The sequence below is a fragment of the Puma concolor genome, chromosome A1, assembly GCF_028749965.1.
Source record: "Puma concolor isolate L17-30 chromosome A1, mPumCon1.1.hap2, whole genome shotgun sequence".
In the NCBI taxonomy this organism is placed as follows: Eukaryota; Metazoa; Chordata; class Mammalia; order Carnivora; family Felidae; genus Puma; species Puma concolor.
Genome location: NC_141667.1, coordinates 154,603,058 through 154,625,938, shown reverse-complemented (window position 1 = coordinate 154,625,938; position 22,881 = coordinate 154,603,058). Strand labels below are relative to the sequence as shown.

General features: G+C 35.3%; 1 protein-coding gene across 1 annotated transcript; it reads left to right on the top strand.

Annotated features, from left to right (window-relative positions):
- The first annotated feature begins 7,138 nt into the window (after nucleotides 1-7,138).
- On the top strand, nucleotides 7,139-8,086 carry OR14A2 (olfactory receptor family 14 subfamily A member 2). Its single transcript, XM_025920170.1, has one exon. It carries the CDS (start codon nucleotides 7,139-7,141, stop codon nucleotides 8,084-8,086), a length of 948 nt encoding a protein of 315 aa, XP_025775955.1.
- Nucleotides 8,087-22,881: the final 14,795 nt, after the last annotated feature.

The following is a 22,881-nucleotide window of genomic DNA, read 5'->3' as shown; positions in this document are numbered from 1 at the left end:
GGTGAATAATTCTTTTTATATGCCGTTGAATTCGATTTGCTAGTATCTTATTGAGAATTTTTGCATCCATATTCATCAGGGATATTGGCCTGTAGTTCTCTTTTTTTACTGGGTCTCTGTCTGGTTTGGGAATCAAAGTAATACTGGCTTCATAGAATGAGTCTGGAAGTTTTCCTTCCCTTTCTATTTCTTGGAATAGCTTGAGAAGGATAGGTATTATCTCTGCTTTAAACGTCTGGTAGAACTCCCCTGGGAAGCCATCTGGTCCTGGACTCTTATTTGTTGGGAGATTTTTGATAACCGATTCAATTTCTTTGCTGGTAATGGGTCTGTTCAAGCTTTCTATTTCCTCCTGATTGAGTTTTGGAAGAGTGTGGGTGTTCAGGAATTTGTCCATTTCTTCCAGGTTGTCCAATTTGTTGGCATATAATTTTTCATAGTATTGCCTGATAATTGTTTGTATCTCTGAGGGATTGGTTGTAATAATTCCATTTTCATTCATGATTTTATTTATTTGGGTCATCTCCCTTTTCTTTTTGAGAAGCCTGGCTAGAGGTTTGTCAATTTTGTTTATTTTTTCAAAAAACCAACTCTTGGTTTCGTTGATCTGCTCTACAGTTTTTTTAGATTCTATATTGTTTATTTCTGCTCTGATCTTTATTATTTCTCTTCTTCTGCTGGGTTTAGGCTGCCTTTGCTGTTCTGCTTCTATTTCCTTTAGGTGTGCTGTTAGATTTTGTATTTGGGATTTTTCTTGTTTCTTGAGATAGGCCTGGATTGCAATGTATTTTCCTCTCAGGACTGCCTTCTCTGCATCCCAAAGCGTTTGGATTGTTGTATTTTCATTTTCGTTTGTTTCCATATATTTTTTAATTTCTTCTCGAATTGCCTGGTTGACCCACTCATTCGTTAGTAGGGTGTTCTTTAACCTCCATGCTTTTGGAGGTTTTCCAGACTTTTTTCTGTGGTTGATTTCAAGCTTCATAGCATTGTGGTCTGAAAGTATGCATGGTATGATTTCAATTCTTGTAAACTTATGAAGGGCTGTTTTGTGACCCAGTATATGATCTATCTTGGAGAATGTTCCATGTGCACTCGAGAAGAAAGTATATTCTGTTGCTTTGGGATGCAGAGTTCTAAATATATCTGTCAAGTCCATCTGATCCAATGTCTCATTCAGGGCCCTTGTTTCTTTATTGATCGTGTGTCTAGATGATCTATCCATTTCTGTAAGTGGGGTGTTAAAGTCCCCTGCAATTACCACATTCTTATCAATAAGGTTGCTTGTGTTTATGAGTAATTGTTTTATATATTTGGGCGCTCCGGTATTCGGCGCATAGACATTTATAATTGTTAGCTCTTCCTGATGGATAGACCCTGTCACTATTATATAATGTCCTTCTTCTTCTCTTGTTACAGCCTTTAATTTAAAGTCTAGTTTGTCTGATATAAGGATGGCTACTCCAGCTTTCTTTTGGCTTCCAGTAGCATGATAAATAGATCTCCATCCCCTCACTCTCAATCTAAAGGTGTCCTCAGGTCTAAAATGAGTCTCTTGTAGACAGCAAATAGATGGGTCTTGTTTTTTTATCCATTCTGATACCCTAAGTCTTTTGGTTGGCGCATTTAATCCATTTACATTCAGTGTTATTATAGAAAGGTATGGGTTTAGAGTCATTGTGATGTCTGTATGTTTTATGCTTGTAGTGATGTCTCTGGTACTTTGTCTCACAGGGTCCCCCTTAGGATCTCTTGGAGGGCTGGTTTAGTGGTGACAAATTCCTTCAGTTTTTGTTTGTGTGGGAAGACCTTTATCTCTCCTTCTATTCTAAATGACAGACTTGCTGGATAAAGGCTTCTCGGCTGCATATTTTTTCTGTCTAGCACACTGAAAATCTCGTGCCAATTCTTTCTGGCCTGCCAAGTTTCAAAAGAGAGATCAGTCACGAGTCTTATAGGTCTCCCTTTATATGTGAGGGCACGTTTACCCCTTGCTGCTTTCAGAATTTTCTCTTTATCCTTGTATTTTGCCAGTTTCACTATGATATGTCGTGCAGAAGATCGATTCAAGTTACGTCTGAAGGGAGTTCTCTGTGCCTCTTGGATTTCAATGCCTTTTTCCTTCCCCAGTTCAGGGAAGTTCTCAGCTATTATTTCTTCAAGTACCCCTTCAGCACCTTTCCCTCTCTCTTCCTCCTCTGGGATACCAATGATGCGTATATTATTTCTTTTTAGTGTATCACTTAGTTCTCTAATTTTCCCCTCGTACTCCTGGATTTTTTTATCTCTCTTTTTCTCAGCTTCCTCTTTCTCCATAACTTTATCTTCTAGTTCACCTATTCTCTCCTCTGCCTCTTCAATCCGAGCTGTGGTGGTTTCCATTTTGTTATGCATTTCGTTTAAAGCGTTTTTCAGCTCCTCGTGACTGTTCCTTAGTCCCTTGATCTCTGTAGCAAGAGATTCTCTGCTGTCAGCTATACTGTTTTCAAGCCCAGCGATTAATTTTATGACTATTATTCTAAATTCACTTTCTGTTATATTATTTAAATCCTTTTTGATCAGCTCATTAGCTGTTGTTATTTCCTGGAGATTCTTCTGAGGGGAATTCTTCCGCTTGGTCATTTTGGATAGTCCCTGGCTTGGTGAGGACCTGCAGGGCACTTCCCCTGTGCTGTGGTGTATAACTGGAGTTCGTGGGCGGAGCCGCAGTCAGACCTGATATCTGCCCCCAGCCCACCGCTGTGTCCACAGTCAGACTGGTGCGTGCCTTCTCTTCCCCTCTCCTATGGGCGGGATTCACTGTGGGGTGGGGTGGCCTGTCTGGGCTACTTGCACACTGCCAGGCTTGTGATGCTGGGGATCTGGCGTCTTAGCTGGGGTGGGTAGGCAAGGTGCACAGGGGCAGGAGGGGCAGGCTTAGCTTGCTTCTCCTTAGGTGATCCTCTTCAGGAGGGGCCCTGTGGCAGCAGGAGGGAGTCAGATCCGCTGCCGGAGGTTTGGCTCCGCAGAAGCGCAGAGTTGGGTGTTTGTGCGCGGAGTGAGCAAGTTCCCTGGCAGGAACTGGTTCTCTTTGGGATTTTGGCTGGGGGATGGGCGGGGGAGATGGCGCTGGCGAGCCCCTTTGTTCCCCACCAAACTGAGCTCTGTCGTCCGGGGGCTCAGCAGCTCTCCTTCCCTTTGTCCTCCAGCCTTCCCGCTTTCTGAGCAGAGCTGTTAACTTATGACCTCCCAGACGCTAAGTCGCGCTTGCTGTCGGAACACAGTCCGTCAGGCCCCTCCGCTTTTTGCAAGCCAGACTCGGGGGCTCTGCTTGGCCGGCGAGCCCCCCCTCCGCCCCGGCTCCCTCCCGCCAGTCCGTGGAGCGCGCACCGCCTCGCCGCCCTTCCTACCCTCTTCCGTGGGCCTCTCGTCTGCGCTTGGCTCCGGCGACTCCGTTCTCGAAACCTTACTATTTTCAAATGCATGCATGGAGCTAGAAAGTAAAATGCTAAATGAAATAAGTCAGTAAAAGAAAAACAAATACCATATGATGTCACTCCTGTGTGGAATTTAAGAAACAAAACAAAGAAACAAAGAAAAGAAAAAGACACACCAAGAAACAGACTAACTACAGAGAACAAAGTGTTGGTTACAAGAAGGGAGGTGGGAGGGGCATGGTTGAAATGTTTTGTGGGATTAAAAACTACACTTATCACATAACCATTAATTAATGTACAAAATGTTGAGTTACTATATTGTACACTTAAAACCAATTGAACATTATCTGTTAAATATATTGGAATTATAATTAAAGACTTAAAAAAATTAGAGAGTTAAGGTAAAGTTTATCTGAAGATACTTGCAATATTCTTGCGACGTTTTTGTAAGTTTGAACTCATTTTACAAATTAGAGTAAAACAAGGCTATCACAAATAAACCATGTATATTTTGCAATAATTTCAAAATTCATTTTTATTTCATATTTACATCAAATCAATGTGCTGATATTTTAATAAAGTAAGGACAGTTTTAATTCAAAGTTTTGAGATCTCTTTATTCTACATACTGAAATTGTATGTCTTCTAGCACAAATTACCTATCTAATTTTTATTTTTAAATTCGTTTTATTTTGGCAAAAATAAATTTGGATCATACTTATGAAAAAGTCAGTATTTCAAAACTATTAATTTTTAATTATGTCAAGCTGTGTAAATGATTGTGTAAAATGTTATTTAATTCTCTACACTACTATTTATGCTCTCAACTTTCCATGTAACAGAGATTAAATTTTATTTTTTAAAATATTTTCTTGCAATTATCTAGTAGTAGACAAATGACATTTTGTTAATTATATCTCCAGTAGCCAAAATTATTTCTAAAGGAACTAACTGAAAGTGTTAACTAATGCTACTAAGATCTGTTAGATGTCAAAGCAAATGCACACACACACACACACACACACACACAAATAAAAATTGGATCACTTCCAAATTCTTACAATATCTTTAAAAATGATTTCAGTTTTATTACCCTACAATGATTGTTTTTGACAGATGACCAATGAAACTTATTTGCTTTCTATGTTAAATGGCAAGCTTATAGCAAGCCTTCTCAGAGTGTAATACATGTCAGATTTCCAAAGTCAATTGACTAAATGAACATTCTTCAACTTCAGTCAGAGACGCGTTGAGTCAGTAATTAGCAATATTTGTCAGAAGTCTTCATGTACAGCAAAGTGCTCAAATTATTTTGTAATTGAGTATCAATTTTGGAGTGATAACCACAAATAATAATAGTTTATTACTAAGTGGAGTTTAAGAAATATTTAAGTGTTTTATTATTATTCTAGTAGAATTCTGAATCATGTCCTTTCAGATATATTACATTATGTTTTCTGAGAATTGAACAATTGTGCCTATAAAAAATAACAGTGATTACAATCCATAAGGCTTTAGGAGATTATCACTTAATAAGGCTATTCAGAAAACTTTTAAGACCCTCCTCTTTTGGGAATTCAAAGCAATTTGTCACATCCCTTAAAAATGATTTGTTGTAGAGACATTGACTAGAGAATATTTCAAATGACGTCACATTTAAAATAAAGGGCAAATGAATTTCCTGGTTGCATTTAATATTCATCCTTCCGTGTTTAAAAAAAATATTACGTTGTAGAGATCTTTGAGCTCTTCAACAGAAGATTAGCAATATATTATGCCATAATAACCAAGAATTTCCAAAGGAAGATATAGTTTTATATTAATTTCAGGTAATCAACTGGTAAGTTAAACTGTTTTTGTGGGGCAAGAAAAACTTCCGCTCTCAGGTGTACTTGTTGGAAACATCTGACAAATCATCCTTTGCCCAAGCAGTTGAAGAGTTAGAATTAGTTCAATGTAGGGGCGCCTGGGTGGCTCAGTCGGTTGAGCGTCCGACTTCACCTCAGGTCACTATCTCGCGGTCTGTGAGTTCGAGCCCCGCGTCGGGCTCTGGGCTGATGGCTCAGAGCCTGGAGCCTGCTTCTGATTCTGTGTCTCCCTCTCTCTCTGCCCCTCCCCTGTTCATGCTCTGTCTCTCCCTGTCTCAAAAATAAATAAACATTTAAAAAAAAAAAAAAGAATTAGTTCAATGTATGAATTTCAGATTTCTATTGGTAAAATGTTAAATAGTCTCTGTTCCAAAACAAACACACAATAAAACAAGAATCAGTATTGTAGATATTAAATATATATAGGGCAGAAACCAAAAACAATGAGATTCAATTAACCAAATTTTTCACCCATCTCCCACTTTTGGTGTATCGCTGTATATTTCTCCAGACAGACATTTGGAATAAATTGATAAATGTATTCAAGATTATTTCACTGCCCTACTATACATACTTCTAATTCACCACAAATCACATATGATACATATGTCCATTGCCTTGACTTCCATTTATTTAACTATGCTTCTTAAAATGTTCCATCCACTGGGCTTTTCACTATAGTCTACGCTTCATTTAGGCTTTAGATTTTAGGTAACTCCAAAAGGGAGCTCCTTCCCTTCTATCCTTCAGTAGCCGCTGGGATAATCTATAAAATGTTACATTTTTTAAAAAATTTGCAATGGAACCCATCACCATCTAATTTTTGCTTCTTCATAGATTTATATATTCATCATTGTATACCTCCTCCCACTGACTGAAAACTTCCAGAAAACCTTTTATTTTTATTTTTTTAATATCTGTCATCCAGTTTGGTGTCTGATATATTTAAACACTTGTTGGTCTTTTCAGTAAATAATTCTGCACAATAGCAAACAGTGTAGGGAAATAGTTTTATAATATCTGATGTATGGAAAAATAAATTCTAGGTAACATAAAATAATGAATAAAAGATACAGTCAGACAGAATAGGTGATACATTTTGTTATAGTAACTTCTAAAGTAGACTTTTATTTAAGATCAGTCACTGACAAGGTGCCACAATAACATAGCTTTCTACATATGTGTGTATTCAAAGGACATTAAGTTTTGCTAAATAATTTATCTCTTTCTTTCTTTCTCTCTGTCTCATATGAAATGAAACATTCAACATATGTGACTGCATGACCTCAAGATAATAAAAACATTGAAAAAATAATCCTTGTTTATATCACCTTGATTATGTCCATATATTTATAAAAAAGTTATTTGCTTACAGTGGAGTATTTAATAAAATGTAAATGTGAGGTAATGATTTTTAATAACAAAGGAGAATTGATTTATTCCCATTAGATTATTAGTAATCCTAACACACTATAAAGACGTAGAACTTTGAATTGTTTTTCAGAAAACAAAAAGATTTGTCATTATGCATGGCACAATACCAGTCTGAGGGCAGGACTTAGTGTGTTGGGAAAACTTTCATATTTAGTCAAATTGTATACATCTGGTAGCAAGTTCAGATTGAAGCTACAGAATCAGATGTAATTTATATGAAGACTAGTTGAATTCACATACTACTTATGAAACACTTTTACCTTAAAAAATAAGATGGAATTTCTGTAGAAGTATTTAAGATACATAGGATGGCTCTTTTTCAAATAAACGATGGTATATATCAATATAGTTCTGGTCAGGTGGTAGAAATTGACTTTTTCATTATTTCATTGTCCTAACAGGCAGTGAAGAGACTCTAGCATGGCCAATGTCACCTTAGTGACAGGATTTCTTCTTGTGGAGTTTTCTGACATCCAAGAGCTTCAGATATTATATGGTGTGCTCTTCCTACTGATTTATCTGGCTGTCCTGATGAGTAACCTTCTCATCATCACTCTCATTACCCTAGACCAGCATCTACAGACACCAATGTACTTTTTCCTGAAGAATTTGTCATTCCTGGATGTCTTCCTTGTGTCTGTCCCAATCCCCAAATTGATTGTCAACAGCCTAACATACAGCAATTCCATCTCCATTTTAGGGTGTGCCTTCCAGCTACTTTTCATGACTTCCTTCTCAGCAAGTGAGATATTTGTCCTTACTGCCATGTCCTATGACCGCTATGTAGCCATATGCTGTCCTCTGCAGTACGAAGTCATCATGAACGCTGGTGCCTGTACACTGATGGCAGGTGTTTCCTGGGCCATTGGAGGACTCTTTGGAACTGTGTATACTGCTGGCACATTTTTCATGCCATTCTGTGGCTCCAATGTGATCCCACAGTTTTTCTGTGATGTTTCCTCATTGCTAAGTATCTCCTGTTCTGAAACACTCCTAGTGGTGTATACAAGTATTGGGATAGGTATGTGTTTAGGCATATCTTGTTTCATCTGTATTGTGATCTCCTATGCTTATATTTTCTCCACTGTGCTGAAGATTCCTACCACAAAAGGTCAGTCAAAAGCTTTCTCCACATGCTTTCCCCATCTAGTTGTTTTTACTCTTTTTATTATAACTGCCTGTTTTGTTTATCTGAAAGCAACCTCAAATACACCCCTAGTTATTGACAGGTTGCTTTCTGTGGTTTACACCGTGATAGCTCCAATACTCAACCCTGTAATCTACAGCCTGAGGAACAAGGACATGAAATGGGCTCTTATGAGATTGCTGCAGAAAACACTTGGTCTCACATCTTTTAATACTAACTAACATCTATCAATGATATAGTATCTTACTGATCACAATAGATTTTCTCATCAGTTACCTCATTCCTAACTTTGGAACAATTCGATAAAAGAAAACTATGTACTCACATACACTAATGTAAATAAATTCTCAACAGCCTAATTGTCTGTTTCCAGTTCAGGTAGTGGCATTATACACAACTAACACATAAGTGTCACATGTTTCTCATGCAGCAGTCTTCAATGACAAAGAATCTCTTCATTTGTGGTATGATCTTCTAAAAGAATTGCTTGTTTCTCATGATGTTTATAATTTTTGTGATTTAATCTAATTTTCACTATTTTATTACATATTTTTAAATGAGACACTTCAACAGGTACAGTGCCATAAAAAGCATTTGAAATACCAAGATAATATTTTCATATCACTTTTCTGAAGGATCAGACTGTCTAGTGCTGAAGCAGAACAAAAAGTAAGCAAACATAATGCAGTAGGCTATGGGCCATTCTAGAGATGTTCCTACATCTATAAACAACACTCAGGAGAGACACATAAAACAGAGACAAAATCCTGGAGAGAAATACATCTCAGCACAGTTCCCCAAGATAACTCTTGATCAACTGGGTAAATAGTATTTCCAGATAGACACCAGGCAGAGGTCTGAGTCTATAAGACATGTATGCCTGCATGTCTACCTGTCTATAATTCAGAAAGGCCCTTACTACTATTTATGGCATGATGAATGGTTCTAATGAGTGACATGAAGCTATAAAATATATTAATACTATAGCAGAAGTTTCTCACTTGGGGATGGACTCTCTTTTGACTTCTTCACTAGTGCCTCCAATATGTTTTTTTAATTAATTTGTACAAAACTACATAAAGATTCTATGTTTTATAAAAACTCTCTGAGATTTACATTGACATTGTTCCATCCTTCATTGTTTAAGGAAAATAATACAAAGGTTTCTTACATATTTTCAATCGGATTCTTTTATTTTTAAATCATAATATAAATGTTTTATTGTCACTTGGATGAAAGTGGTTGATATTTTAATCAACCACTTTAATCAAGTGATAGATGGTTAATATTTTTTCTCAGGCACAAATGATCTCATTTAACCATGTCCCCAAATATCCTCTGACAACTTTGGTTTTTACCATGCTAATATCATTTATAAATATATACTTATGCTTTTTCATATATGATAAAATACAATTTTTATATATCATATACATAAGATTATCTTTAAGATTTCCCATAGAATCCATGAAAAAGTCCCCACTTATTTTTGTTCTTTACCCTTAAAGAAAGAAATATGGCAAACATAATTGGATTTGTTTGATGGGTATGTGTATCAACTGTCAGAATTACCTGGGAAAATCTGTCAAAAAAAAAAAGATTCTTAGACTGCTTGTGGTTAAATTTATATTGTAAAAAAATGGTACTGGATTAAATATTTTGAAATTGAATATTTCATGAGAAATTCCTGGAGATATTTTTATTCCCTCACTATCTATAATGTGTTTTTATTATGAGAGAAAACACTAATTGAAAAACTATTTTTTTCTTTAGAAGACTGGCAACTGTTAAATATAGGAGTGATTGAAAAGTCATCATTTTAATAATCCATATCACAAGTGATGTAATCAGTAATGGATACTAAAATCTTTAGGATAGAAGTTGTAAGGAATGACATATTCTCATGATGACAGGTAATGAGTTAGGTTGAATTTCCTGAAAGAATGTGAGAATGACATGTGCAGAAAAGGTTTTCTTATTTTTCTGTGATGCAGATCATAAAGCCCTCAGGTGAAGGGTGCCTTCTCTACTCCCCTTGGAAAGGAGCATCCATATCTCCAGAGGTAATGGGATAAGGAGAGTAATCTGACCAAATAGATCTTGAAATTATTCCCCCAGTTTATTACGCTTAGCTCTATTTCTCCTATTATATCTTTCCATGATTTTCCACTCTTCATCAGATCTAGCATAAAAACTCTCAGGTTCAATCATTTCTTTGGGTCTTGATTTCCTTATGAAAGCTCCCTTGTCATATAATACTTACATTAAATAAATTTTATAATTTTCTTTTATTGTAGGGGTCACAGTCAAGAACTGAAAGGGTATAGAATATTTTTTTTATCCCCTACAGTTTCTAGTACTTGAACAAGTATGACTGGGTCAATGAATTAGCTCTGGATCATGCAGAAGGGATTATGGGAAAATTGGCAGAAGTTGGCAGAAAGTAAGAATTTTAATCAAAGTCAGCTCTCCTGTAACTCCGTAGTGCCCAGCTGAGAGAGAAAACAAAAACGAAAACAGAACAAAACAAAACAAAGCAAAACAAAACAAAGCTCTTCTTTATTGCTTCTTTTCCAAATTTAAAGTAGCAAGATAAAAAATGAAAACGCTTTCTTAGATTTTGACTCTGGTTAAATTGCTTTTGAGATACCCATCGATTATAGAAGAAAGCTTTTCTTTCTAGGGACAGCTATTGCATTCCTGTTGCTTATTTGAGTCCCAAGAACATGGTTTGGCTTTCCACCCTCCTATGCATTCAGGTAGTTGGTTTCTATATGTTCAGGAAACCAACTGTCAGGTTGAGAACTCCCAGTCTGGCAAGAAATAAATGTGGGTTGGACCCCATCTGCAGCTAACATAGTATTGACTGTTACCAGGTATGGGGAGATTACCTAAGATTTTTTTTTTTTTTGGCTATATTTGGGAATAATTCAGGACCATAAGAGGGTACATATTTTGCACTCTCTTTTGAGACATTCCTTGAGTTAATGATTAAATCACAAAAGGCATATTAGCTTTGGTCTTTAATCCCTTGGTTTAAAACAAAAAAGAAAAACATTTTTAAGACTTTAATTCTTTCACAAATATTACCGCTCATTTTGGTTGAAAGCTAATAAGATTTTTGAAAGGGTATTTTTATTTTGAGAATTTTGTGGCCAGGAGCTGAAATTGGAAAGTAATTAGAAGGTGATATTCAGAATCTGATAGGAGATATTTTTTTTTAAGGTTTCTCTGTTCTTCCAGTTTGGTCCTGTTCTACCCATGGAAATTTCTCCAATGACTCAAACCCCTATTTGGAATCCCTACTGACTGTATGCCCTGCTCTGACCATCCCCTTCTTGTTGACATGATGTTGCTGAGAATAATTTGGAATTCAATCTGCTTATTTTCTAATCTGAATCTGAAAAGAAGGTATGGATGCATTAAAATATTAAAAGATCTTATCAAAATGGCTCACCTGAGATTTCCTCCTTCCCATGACTTCCCCTTGTGTTTCCCCTTTTGCTACCTTAGAGTTTCCATTCAGTTCACTTGAATCCTTTGGCATATCCCCTATTGAGCCAATACCACCTCCATCCTTCTGTCTACTTCTACCAGATTTTTTCCAACTCTAGTTTCTACAGTCATTTGAACTTTGGGCCCCTTGCCAAGCCCTACCTCAAGGACTCTCAAGTAATTGAAACCCCCCCAAAAGCAAGTACTCAAAATTGAAATGGTAAAAGACTACTTTGAAATAAACTACATGTTTTGGTCACTAGCGTGGTCATGGAAACATCCAGACAGCCACTAGATGTCTCCTCCATCACTCACCTACACTTAAGTCCACAGTCTGCATTAGATTACATTATCAGGACAAGGGAAGGTCTTGAAATTCTCCTCCACAAATGTTGGTAAGCAAGCATCCTTAAATTATCCCATTTTTAGAAACACAATTCAGATGAAAATTTGAGTGGAGAAAAGACAAGACCTAACTATTTTAGACAAACCAGAAATATTACTCTATTTTACAGACTCATGGCTACAGATTTAGAATAAGAGCTATAAGTTCTCTATTTATATCTTTTTGCATGTTTGTATATATTTATGTTATAAATGTTTGGTATATTTCTACCTCCATATGGTATTCATTAATGTATAGAATTTCTTTTAAAGGATGGTTTTTAAGTTTATATATTTATTTTGAGAGAGACAGAGTGTGTGCCTGAGATGGGGAAGGAATGAGAGAGAGAAGGAGGGAAAATCCCAAGCAGGCTCTGTGCTGTCAGCACAGTACTGATGCAGAGCTTGAGTAATATTCCATTATATATATATATATATATATATATATATATATGTGTGTATACACATATATATAATATCATATATAATGTGTATATATATTATTTGTGTATGTTTACATTATTTGTGTATATGCATAATATATGTGTGTTTATATATATTATATATAAATATATTTGTATATATAATATATTATGTATAATACGTATGTACATATAGTATTTGTGTATACATACATTATTTGTGTGTGTGTATATATTATTTGTATATATACATTATATATATTTTTATAGATAAATATATCATTTATTTTTTATCTATTCATCTATGGGTGGACACTTGAGTTGCTTCCATATCTTGGCTGTTTCAAATAATTCTGCAGAAAACATAGATGGTGCATATAACTTTTTGAATTAGTGTTTTCATTTTCTTTATGTAAAAATACTCAATAGTGGAATTAGTGAATTATGGTAATTGTATTTCATAATTTTTGAGGACCTTCCATATTCTTTTCTACAGTGGCTGTACCAGTTTGCATTCCCACCAACAGTGCATGAATATTAACTTTTCTCTGCATATTCACCAATACTTGTTATTTTTTGTGTCTTTCATTTTAACCATTCTCACAAGTGTAAAGTGATAACTCATTGTGGTTTTAATTCACACTTTCCCTGATGAGTGATGTTGAACATCTTTTCATGTGTCTGTTCACCATCTGTATGTCCTCTTTGGAAAATTTCTATTCAAGTTCTCTGCCCTGTTTTTAAATTGGATTATTTGTTTTGTTGTTGAGTTGTATAAGTCCTTTGTACATTTTGGATATTAAACTCTCATCAAATGTATGGTTTAAATTTTGTTCTTATATTTAGCAGATTTCCTCTTCATTTGGCAATGGTTTATTTTGTGCAGAGCTTTTTAGTTTGGTGTATTCATATTAGTTTATTTTTGCTTTTGTGTCACTTGCATTGGGAGACAAATCTACAAAGATGTCACTAAGACAAATGTCGTATAAGTACCGCGCGCTAACGGATTGCGCCACTGGAGCTCCTCTAAGACAAATGTCAAGGAGTTTACCACCTGTGTTTCTTCTAGGAATATTGTGGTGTCAGGTCTTATATACAATTATGTGATCCCTTTTCAGTTAATTTCAAAGTATCAGTCTAGTTTGTTTCTTTCTCTTTTCTCTCTTTCTCTCTTTCTCTCTCTTTCTCTCTCTCTTTCTCTCTTTCTTTCTCCCTTTCTTTTTCTTTCTTTCTTTCTTTCTTTCTTTCTTTCTTTCTTTCTTTCTTTCTTTCTTTCTTTCTTTCTTTCTTCTTTCCAGAATGTGGCTGCTCAGTTTACTCAGCACCATTTATTGAAAAAGTATCTTTTCCCCATTACATATCCCTAGTCTTGTCTCTTTTACTGTATATTAATTACCCATATATGTCTGGGATTATTTCTGGCCTTTTAATTCAATTCATTATCTATGTGTCTGTATGTGTACCAATATCATACATACTGCTTTTATTATTATAGCTTTGTAATAGTTTGAAATTAGGGAGTATTATACTACAAGCTTTGTTCTTTCTCAAGATAGGTTTGGCCATTTTTGTTTATTTATTTGTTTGTTTGTTTGTTTATGGTTCTATACATCTTTTGGCATTATTTGTCTTACTTTTGTGAAAAATGCTGTCGGAATTTTGATAGGGATTGTGTTGAATTTGTATATTGTTTTGGACAGTATGGACATCTTAGCAATACTAATTTCTCAATCCATCAGCATTGAATATTGTTCTATTTATTTATCTCCTTAAATTTCTTTCATCAGGTCTTTCTTGGTTAAATTTACTTGTAGGTGTTTTATGTTTATTTTATGTAATTATAAATGGTGTTATTAATCTTTCTTTTTTGTTTCATCTTCTGTGTATAAATGCCACAGATTTCTATATATTAATTTTCTATTTTCCAAATTTACTGAGTTTACTTATTAGTTCTAACGGTGTTTTTTTGTTTGTTTTGTTTTGTTTGTTTGTTTGTTTCTTTTATTTTGGCAGAGTCCTTAATATTTTCTATGCATAATGTCCTATCATTCACAAATAGTGACAGTTTTACTTTTTTTCTGATTTGGATGGCTTTTATTACTCTTTTTTTCCCCCCTAATTGTTGTGGCTAGGACTTTCAATACTATGTTTAATAGCAGTGATGAACATGGGCATCATTGCTTTGTTTCTGTTCCTTATGAAAAAGTTTTCAGCTTTTCACTATTGACTATAATATTAGGTGTCACTTGTTATATATGGCCTCCATTATGTTGAGTTACATTTCCTCTATTCCCACTTTGATGAGAGTTTTTTTTATAATAAACTTACAAGAAATTTGTTATAATAAAAATGGATCTTGTCAAATGTTTTATGCATCTATAAAGATAATCATATTTATGTATCTTTCATTTGGTAAGGTGATGTATCACATTGATTGATTTGTAGATGTTGAACGCTTCTTGCATTCCTGGAATAAATCTCACTCGATCATGGTATATTATCCTTTCAATGTATTGTGAAATTTGATTTACTAACGTTTTGTTGAGAGTTTTTTTATTTTTTTCCATTTATATTTCTCAAAGTTTTTTTGGCCTGCAATTTGCCTGTGTGGTGTCCTTGTCTGGTTTTGGTGTCATGGTAATGTTGGTATCATAACATGTATTTGAAGTTTTCCCACCTCTTCAATTTTCTTGTAAATTTTGATAAGAATAGGTATTAAATCTTTGAATGTTTGGCAGAATTCACCAGTGAAGCTATCTGATCCTAGACATACTTTGTTTGGTGGTTTTTTATTATAATTTTAATTTCCTTACTAATAATCAATCTATTCAGAGTTTTCTATTTCCTTGGAAAACTTCATTTCCTTGGAAATGATGCACATTTCCAAAATTTATACATTTTTCCTAAATTGTCCAACGTGTTGGCATATAATTGTTCATGGTAGTTTTCTTTTTATTCTTTGCATTTCTGTTAATAGTTGTAAATTCTTTCATTTCCTAAAACAATTGTAATTGTTTTAATGTTTACTTATCTTTGACAGAGAGAGAGAGAGAGAAACAGAGAGAGACAGACAGAGAGAGAGGAGGTGGAGGTGAGAGAGGAGACAAAGAATCTGAAACAGACTCCAGGTTTTGAGCTGTCAGTGCAGAGCCTGAGGCGGGCCTTAAACCCTTGAACTGTGAGATCATGACCTGAGCCAAATTCAGAGGCTTAACTGACTAAGCCACCTAAGGCACCCTCCATTCATTTCTGATTTATTTATTTCTTTTTTTAATTTTTGTTTTTTGGTTAGTTAAGGGTTATCAATTTTGTTTGTCTTTTCACAAAACCAACTCTTATTTTTAAGGATCTTTTCTATTGTGTTTTAAGTCTTTATTCCATTTATCTCTACTCTGATTTTTATATTTATTTCTACTAATTTGATGTTTTGTTTATTCAGTTTCTAGTTCTTCTAGGTGTAAAGTTGGATTGCCTGAGTCTTTTCTCCTTTCTTAAGGTAAGCCTATATTGCTAAGAACTTCTTTCTTGGAACTGCTTTTGCTGCATCTTGTACATTTTGGTACATTATATTTCTGTTTTCATTTTTCCCTAATATGTTTTAATGTTTGCTTTGATTTTTTGGATGACCCATTGGTTATTTAGTAGCATATCACTCAATCCTTACATTTTTGTGGTTTTCCCATTTTCTTCTTTAATTGTTTTTATTTTTTCAGAAAGGAACAGGGTTATTCAAGAGGACCCATTTCCTTCCTTAAATTAATTTCTAGTTTAATGCCTTTATGGTGAGAAAATTATTTTATATGATTTTAATTTTCTTGATTTTACTAGTGCCTGTTTTGTGACCCAATATATACTCTATCCTGGAGAATATGTCATGTGTACTGGAAAAGAATTTGTATTCTTCTGCTTTAGGATGGCATATTCTGCATATATTTATTAAGTCCATCTCATCTAATGTGTCTATAAAAGCTGTTGTTTCATGATTATTTTTTTTCTTAATGATTTATCCATTCATAATAGTGGGGAATGAAAGTCTCCTACTATTTTTATATTTTCAATTACTCATTTTAAGTCTTTTAATATTTGCTTTATATATTTTGGTGTCCCTATGTTGGGCGCATGGAGATTTACCAATGTTATATCTGCCTGCTGGATTAACATGTTTCTCAATATATAGTGCCAGGTTTTTTCTTGTATTCCATTTTCAGTTTTAAAATTTATATTGTCTGATATCACTATAGCCACTACAGTTTTTCTTTGTATTTTTTTTTAAATTCTCATTTGAATAGAGTGCCTTTTTTCATTCTTTCACTTCCAACTTGTGTATATCCTTACTTCTAAAGTGAAACTCTGGTAAGCAGCAGGTGGATGGGTTGTTTTGTTTTGTTTTGTTTTGTTTTATTTAATCCATTCAGCCATTCTATGTCTTTAGATTTTATCCATGCAGCCATTCTATTTCTTTTGACCAGCAAATTTAGTCCATTTGCATTTAAAGTAATTATTGATATTTTAATACTTACTGTGATGTTGTTCTTGTTTTCCTGGCTGTTTTTGAAGTTTCTCTCTGTCATTTTCTTCTTTCCTCTCTTCCTTTGTGGTTTGATGACTTTCTTTAGTGTTATGCTGAGATTTATTTTTCAGTTTCATTTGTATATTTATGTTTTATTTTCCTTAGGACTATTATGAAGTTTATATAAAATATCTTATGTAAATAGTTCTGTTTTAAGTTGTTAACAACTTGATTACATGCATTTCAAAGGTTTAGTCTTTACTTCTCCTTACACATTTTAGATATTTGATGATACATTAACATCTTTTTTTTTATTTTATGCTTCCCTTAACTAATTATTGTGATTTTAATTTATTTGTCTTTTCACTTATATGCTTGCTAAATACTGATCTACTAACATTGTTATATTTACTTTTTCTTTTTTTATTTAAAAAAATAATGTTTATTTTTGAAGGAGAGAGAGACAGAGAGTGAGTTGGGGGATGGGCAGAGAGAGAAGAAGACACAGAATCTGAAGCAGGCTCCAGGCTCTGAGCTGTCAGCACAGAACCTGATGCAGGGCTCAAACCCACAAACTGGGAGATCATGATCTGAGCCGAAGTCGGACACTCAACCAACTGAGCCACCCAGGTGCTCCTGTATTTACTTTTTCAAGTGAGTTTGTTTTTCCTGTCTTTCATGTTTCCTTACATTAATTAGTGCCATTTTTTTTTTCTCCTTAATGAAGTTACCTTAACATTTCTTGTGAGTCCAATATAGTCGTGATAAACTCCTTTAGCTTTTGCTTATCTGGAAAGTTCTTGGTTAAAGTTTTCTTTCTTTTTCTGTTTTGTTTTGTTTTTTCCATAACACTTTGAATAGGTCATGTGTCTCACTTCAGCCTTCAGTTTCTGCAGAAAAACTTCTGAAAGGCTCATGTGGTTTCCATGTATGTAAGGTCTTTTGTTTTGTTTTGTTTTGTTTTTTTCCCATGATGCTTTTAGGATTCTCTCTTTATTCTAAAATGTTACCATTTTAATTATAATGTATTTTGATGTGGATCTCTTTGAGTTTATCTTATTTGGATTTCTCTGGGTTTACTGGACTTGGATGTCTAATTCCTTCCTGAGATTAGACAAGTTTTCTGCTATCATTTCTTCAATTTTGTTTTCCTGTTCCTTTCTATTTCCCTTTGTTTACTGGCATCTCTGTAATTTTATTCTCCTTGATGTTATCCCAGTTGTCCCTTAAGGCATTTTTACTTACACCTCATGTTTGTTTGTTGGTTTATTTGTTTGTTTTCTGCTGTGTCCAGGTTTCATTGTTTTGTCTTCCAGTTCACTGATTTGATATACTATTTTATCCAGTTTGCTGTTAGACCATTGTGGTGTAGTTTTCATTTCAGTTAAAACTTCTGTTTGGTGTTTTCTTACATTTTCTATCTCCTTAACTATCTTCTAACTATGTTTATTTACATGTGCTATGGCACATGAAGGAGTGGGGCTGGTTACTAGCCCAATGGTGAGGCATGGTTGTTTCAGGGTGTTGGTGGATAGGGCACTCTGCCTACTGTAACAAGCAAGAAATAAGGAGAGTTATAAAATGGTATGGGCCTATGCTTATATTAGTGATGTAACCTGAGATTAATATATATGTATGTATATATATATATATATATATATATATATATATATATGGCCTATGCTTATATTAGTGATGTAACCTGAGATTTCATATATATATATATATATATATATATATATATATATATATATGGCTCCTGCCAGTATCACAGGTCCCCAGGAGAGTCTTTGCTATTTTTTGCTTCTCTGGCAGACTTCTTGAGCTTAGTAAATGGATCTCCTTTATCTTTGGTCTATATACGTTTCAATAGTAAATGGATCTCCTTTATCTTTGGTCTATATACTTTTAAAATGTGTTGGGGCGCCTCGGTGGCGCAGTCGGTTAAGCGTCCGACTTCAGCCAGGTCACGATCTCGCGGTCCGTGAGTTCGAGCCCCGTGTCGGGCTCTGGGCTGATGGCTCAGAGCCTGGAGCCTGTTTCCCATTCTGTGTCTCCCTCTCTCTCTGCCCCTCCCCCGTTCATGCTCTGTCTCTCTCTGTCCCAAAAATAAATAAACGTTGAAAAAAAAAAAATTTAAAATGTGTGTTTTTCTGGATTCTAGGTTGAGTGAGCCTATGTTTAAGCCCTTTAAAAGTGGGTTTTCCAGTACTTCCGGATTTATAATCTTCCTTATAGTAATCCCGATATATTTTCACAGCCCAGTGTTTTAGGGGCTCATCAATGTTGTGCAGTATCAAAAGGTTGGTGTGCTTGATGGCAAGATTTAATCTTTCACTCCTTAGGGGAACATTCTGTACATTTGATGCATCCTTAATTGTGAATTGCCATACCTAAGGTATGTTTTTCTTAATGGGGTGTCTGTGTATTTGCCTCCTTTTCATTTCAATGTTGTCCAATTATATGTTGTTTTGAAGCATCTATTTATCTAGTTTTTAGTCTCTTTCATTCCATATATAGTTATAGATTCATTGTGTCCTTGGCAGGAAGTGAATTCTGGATCTTACAAAAATGAAATGTTGAACCCAACTACATAATTATTAATAACAAGTCAATTAGATTGATGTAATAGAGATTATTGTTTATAAAATAAGTTTTTAATAATATTTTGAAAATTTATGTACTTAAAAATAGTTTCAATAATTTTTTTTTATTTACTTGTAAGTTAGTTAACATATAGTGTAATAACAATTTCAGGAATAGATTTTAGTGAATCATCATTTACATTTAGCACCCAGTGCTCATCCCAACAGGGGCCTTCCTTAATGCCCGTCACCCATTTAGCCTATCTTCCCACACAGCACCCCTCAGTTTTTTCTCTATACTTAAGGGTCTCTTATGGTTTCTCTCCCTCTCTGTTTTTATCTTATTTTTGCTTCTCTTCCTCAATGTTCATCTATTTAGTTTCTTTTATTTATTTTTTTTTAAGGTTTATTTAATTTGAGAAAGAGAGAGGGCACTAGTGGGGGAGACGCAAGAGAGAGGGAAACACAGATTATGAGCAGGTTACAGGCTCTGAGCTGTCAACACAGAACCCAATGCAAGGGTCAAACTCACAAATGGTGAGACCTGAGCCAAAGTTGGACACTTAACTGATTGAGCCACCCAGGTGCCCCTCATCTGTTTTGTTTCTTAACTTTCACATATGAGTAAAATAATATGATAGTTGTCTTTCTCTGTCTTATTTTGCTTAGCATAATACTCTCTAATTTCATCCATGTTTCAGCAAATGGCAAGATTTTATTATTTTTGATTGCTGAATGATATTCCATTGTAAAGATGATGTCATATGTACACTAGATCTTCTTTATCCATTCATCAGTTCATGGACATTTGCACTCTTTATATACTGTGGCTATTGTCGAAAGTGCTGCTATAAACACTGGGGTACATGTGACCCTCGAGTCAGCATTTTTGTATCCTTTGGATAAATGCCTATTAGTGCAATTGCTGAATCATGGGGTAGTTCTATTTTTTTTTTTTTTTCATTTTTGGAGGAACATCCATTCTGTTTTCCAGAGTGCCTGTACCAATTAGCATTCCCACCAGCAATACAAAAGGGTTCCCCTTTCTCCACATCCTCACTAACATCTGTTTTTGACTGAGTTGTTAATGTTAGCCATTCTGACAGCTGTGGGTTGATATCTCATTGTGGGTTTTGATTTGTATTTCCCTGATGAGGAGTGATGTTGAGCATCTTTTCATGTGTCTGTTAGCCATCTGGTTGTCTTTTTTTGCAAAAGTGTTCATTCATGTATTTTGCCCATTTCTTCACTGGATTATTTGGTTTTAGGATGTTGAGTTTGATAAGTTCTTTATAGATTTTGGATACTAACCGTCTATCCGGTGTGTGATTTGTAAATATCTTCTCCCATTCCATCAGTTGCTTTTTAGTTTTGCTGATTGTTTCCTTTACTTTGCATAATCATTTTATCTTGATGAGGTCCCAATAGTTCATTTTTGCTTTTGTCTCCTTTGCCTCTGGAGACATGTCTGGTAAGAAGTTGCTACAGCCAAGGTACAAGAGGTTGTTGCCTTTTTCTCTTCTAGGATTTTGATGGCTCCCTGTATTACGTTTAGACCTTTTATCCGTTTTATTTTTGTGTATGGTGAGAGAGTAGTCAAGGCTCATACTTCTGCATGTTGCTGTCCAGTTTTTCCAGCACCATTTCCTGAGGTGACTGTCTTTTTTTCCATTGGATGTTCTTTCCTGTTTTGTCAATAAGTAGTTGGCCATACATTTGTGGGTCCAATTCTGTGTTTTCTATTCTATTCCATTGAGCTATATGCCTGTTTTTGTGCCAGTACCATAATGTCTTGATGATTACAGCTTTGTAATACAGCTTGAAGTCAAGAATTGTGATGCCTCTAGATTTGGTTTCCTTTTTCAACCTTAGTTTGGCTACTCAGGGTATTTTCTGGTAACATACATATTTTATAATTGTGTGATCTATATCTGTGAAGAATGCTAGTGTTATTTTGATTAGGATTGCATTGAATGTGTAGATTGGTTTGGCTGGTATTGACATTTTAACAATATTTGTACTTCCAATCCATGACCATGGAATGTTTTTTGATTTGTGTCTTCTTTAACTTTTTTCATTAGCCTTATATAGTTTTCAGTGTACACATTTTTCTCCTCTTTGGTTAAGTTTATTTCTAGGCATTTTATTTTGGGGGGTAGGGGGCAATTGTAAATGGGATCGATTCTTTGATGTCTCTTTCTGCTACTTCATTATTGGTATATAGAAATGCACCATTGTACATTGATTTTATATCTGTGACTTTGATGAATTCATGTATCAGTTCTAGCAGTTTTTGGTGATGTCTTTTAGGTTTTCACATAGAGTATTATGTTGTCTGTGAAGAATGAACGTTTGACTTCCTCCCTGAAGATTCAGATAGCTTTTATTTATTTTTGTTTCTTGATTGCTGAGGCTAAGACTTCAAACACTATGTTGGATAACACTGGTGATAGTGGACATCCCTGTTGTGCTACTGACCTTAGGGGGAAAGCTCTCAGTTTTTCCCCATTGAGGATGATATTATTTGTGTGTCTTTTGTATATGGCCTCTTCAACCACAATCAAGCAGAACACATTAATTACATAAAAAATGAATGAACTGGGGAAATGCAAGATGGCAGAGTAAGAGGATCTTAAGCTTATCTCATTCCATACTTAGAGGTAGATATCAATCATATCCAAGGAAATAACCAGAAAGTAATCTAAAGACTGGCAGAACAAACTACATGATAAATGTAGAAAAGAAGCTGCATCTGAAAGGTTAGGAAGGACAGAAACAGTGGTCAGGAGCTGTCCACAGAAGGGAGGAAGCTCTTGTCATGGAGAGGGAAAAGCACCAAGGAGCCCATAGAGGGAAAACAAATCCCTGTAACATCTGGCTTTTAAAACCACAGGGACTGAATCCTATAAGTTTGTATAACCAATGGAGCTTAGAGCCTGGAGTTTTAAAAAGCTGACAGCACTGGGTGAACCAGAAGCATGACTGAGTCCCCATCCTTAGAAAGACAACAACCCAAGGAGAGGCAACATACAAGCAACACCTTGCACAATGAGAGGAAAATCTGTTTATACTGATTTCAGAGCATGTTGGGAGACTTCATGGAGACTAAAGGAGCTGGCAAGGACAATTTACCTCCCCTATCCACTGCATAAACACATAGCCACCTGTAGGAGACAGCACTACACAGACACTATGTAACTTGCTAGCAATGAGCTCACCCAGGTGCTCTTCTGAGGATATACCCTCTCCAAACATGCTGTCCTTGGTCCTGGGCTCCATGAAAATTTTGTTAACTCTACATATACCTCCACCCAGCTTCTGTGTGCACGCACTATGCCCCCACAGCCACTACAGTTTGGGGGCTCTGGCCTAGGGCTAGCATCTCAATGCAAATCTTGATAATGCCATGCATGTGCCCTGCCCTGCTGATACCCTCACAGACACACCATGCCACTGGTCACCAACACTGCCACCATGTTCTATGACCCTGCCACCACCAGGCTGTGGGCTTCTGGACTAGGACAAGTGGTTCAGTGAAAGTTTTGCTAAAACCACCACCACACTTCTGAGCACTTCTGCTGTCATTTCCCATTAAAACTTGCCTGCCTGGATCTCAGTAA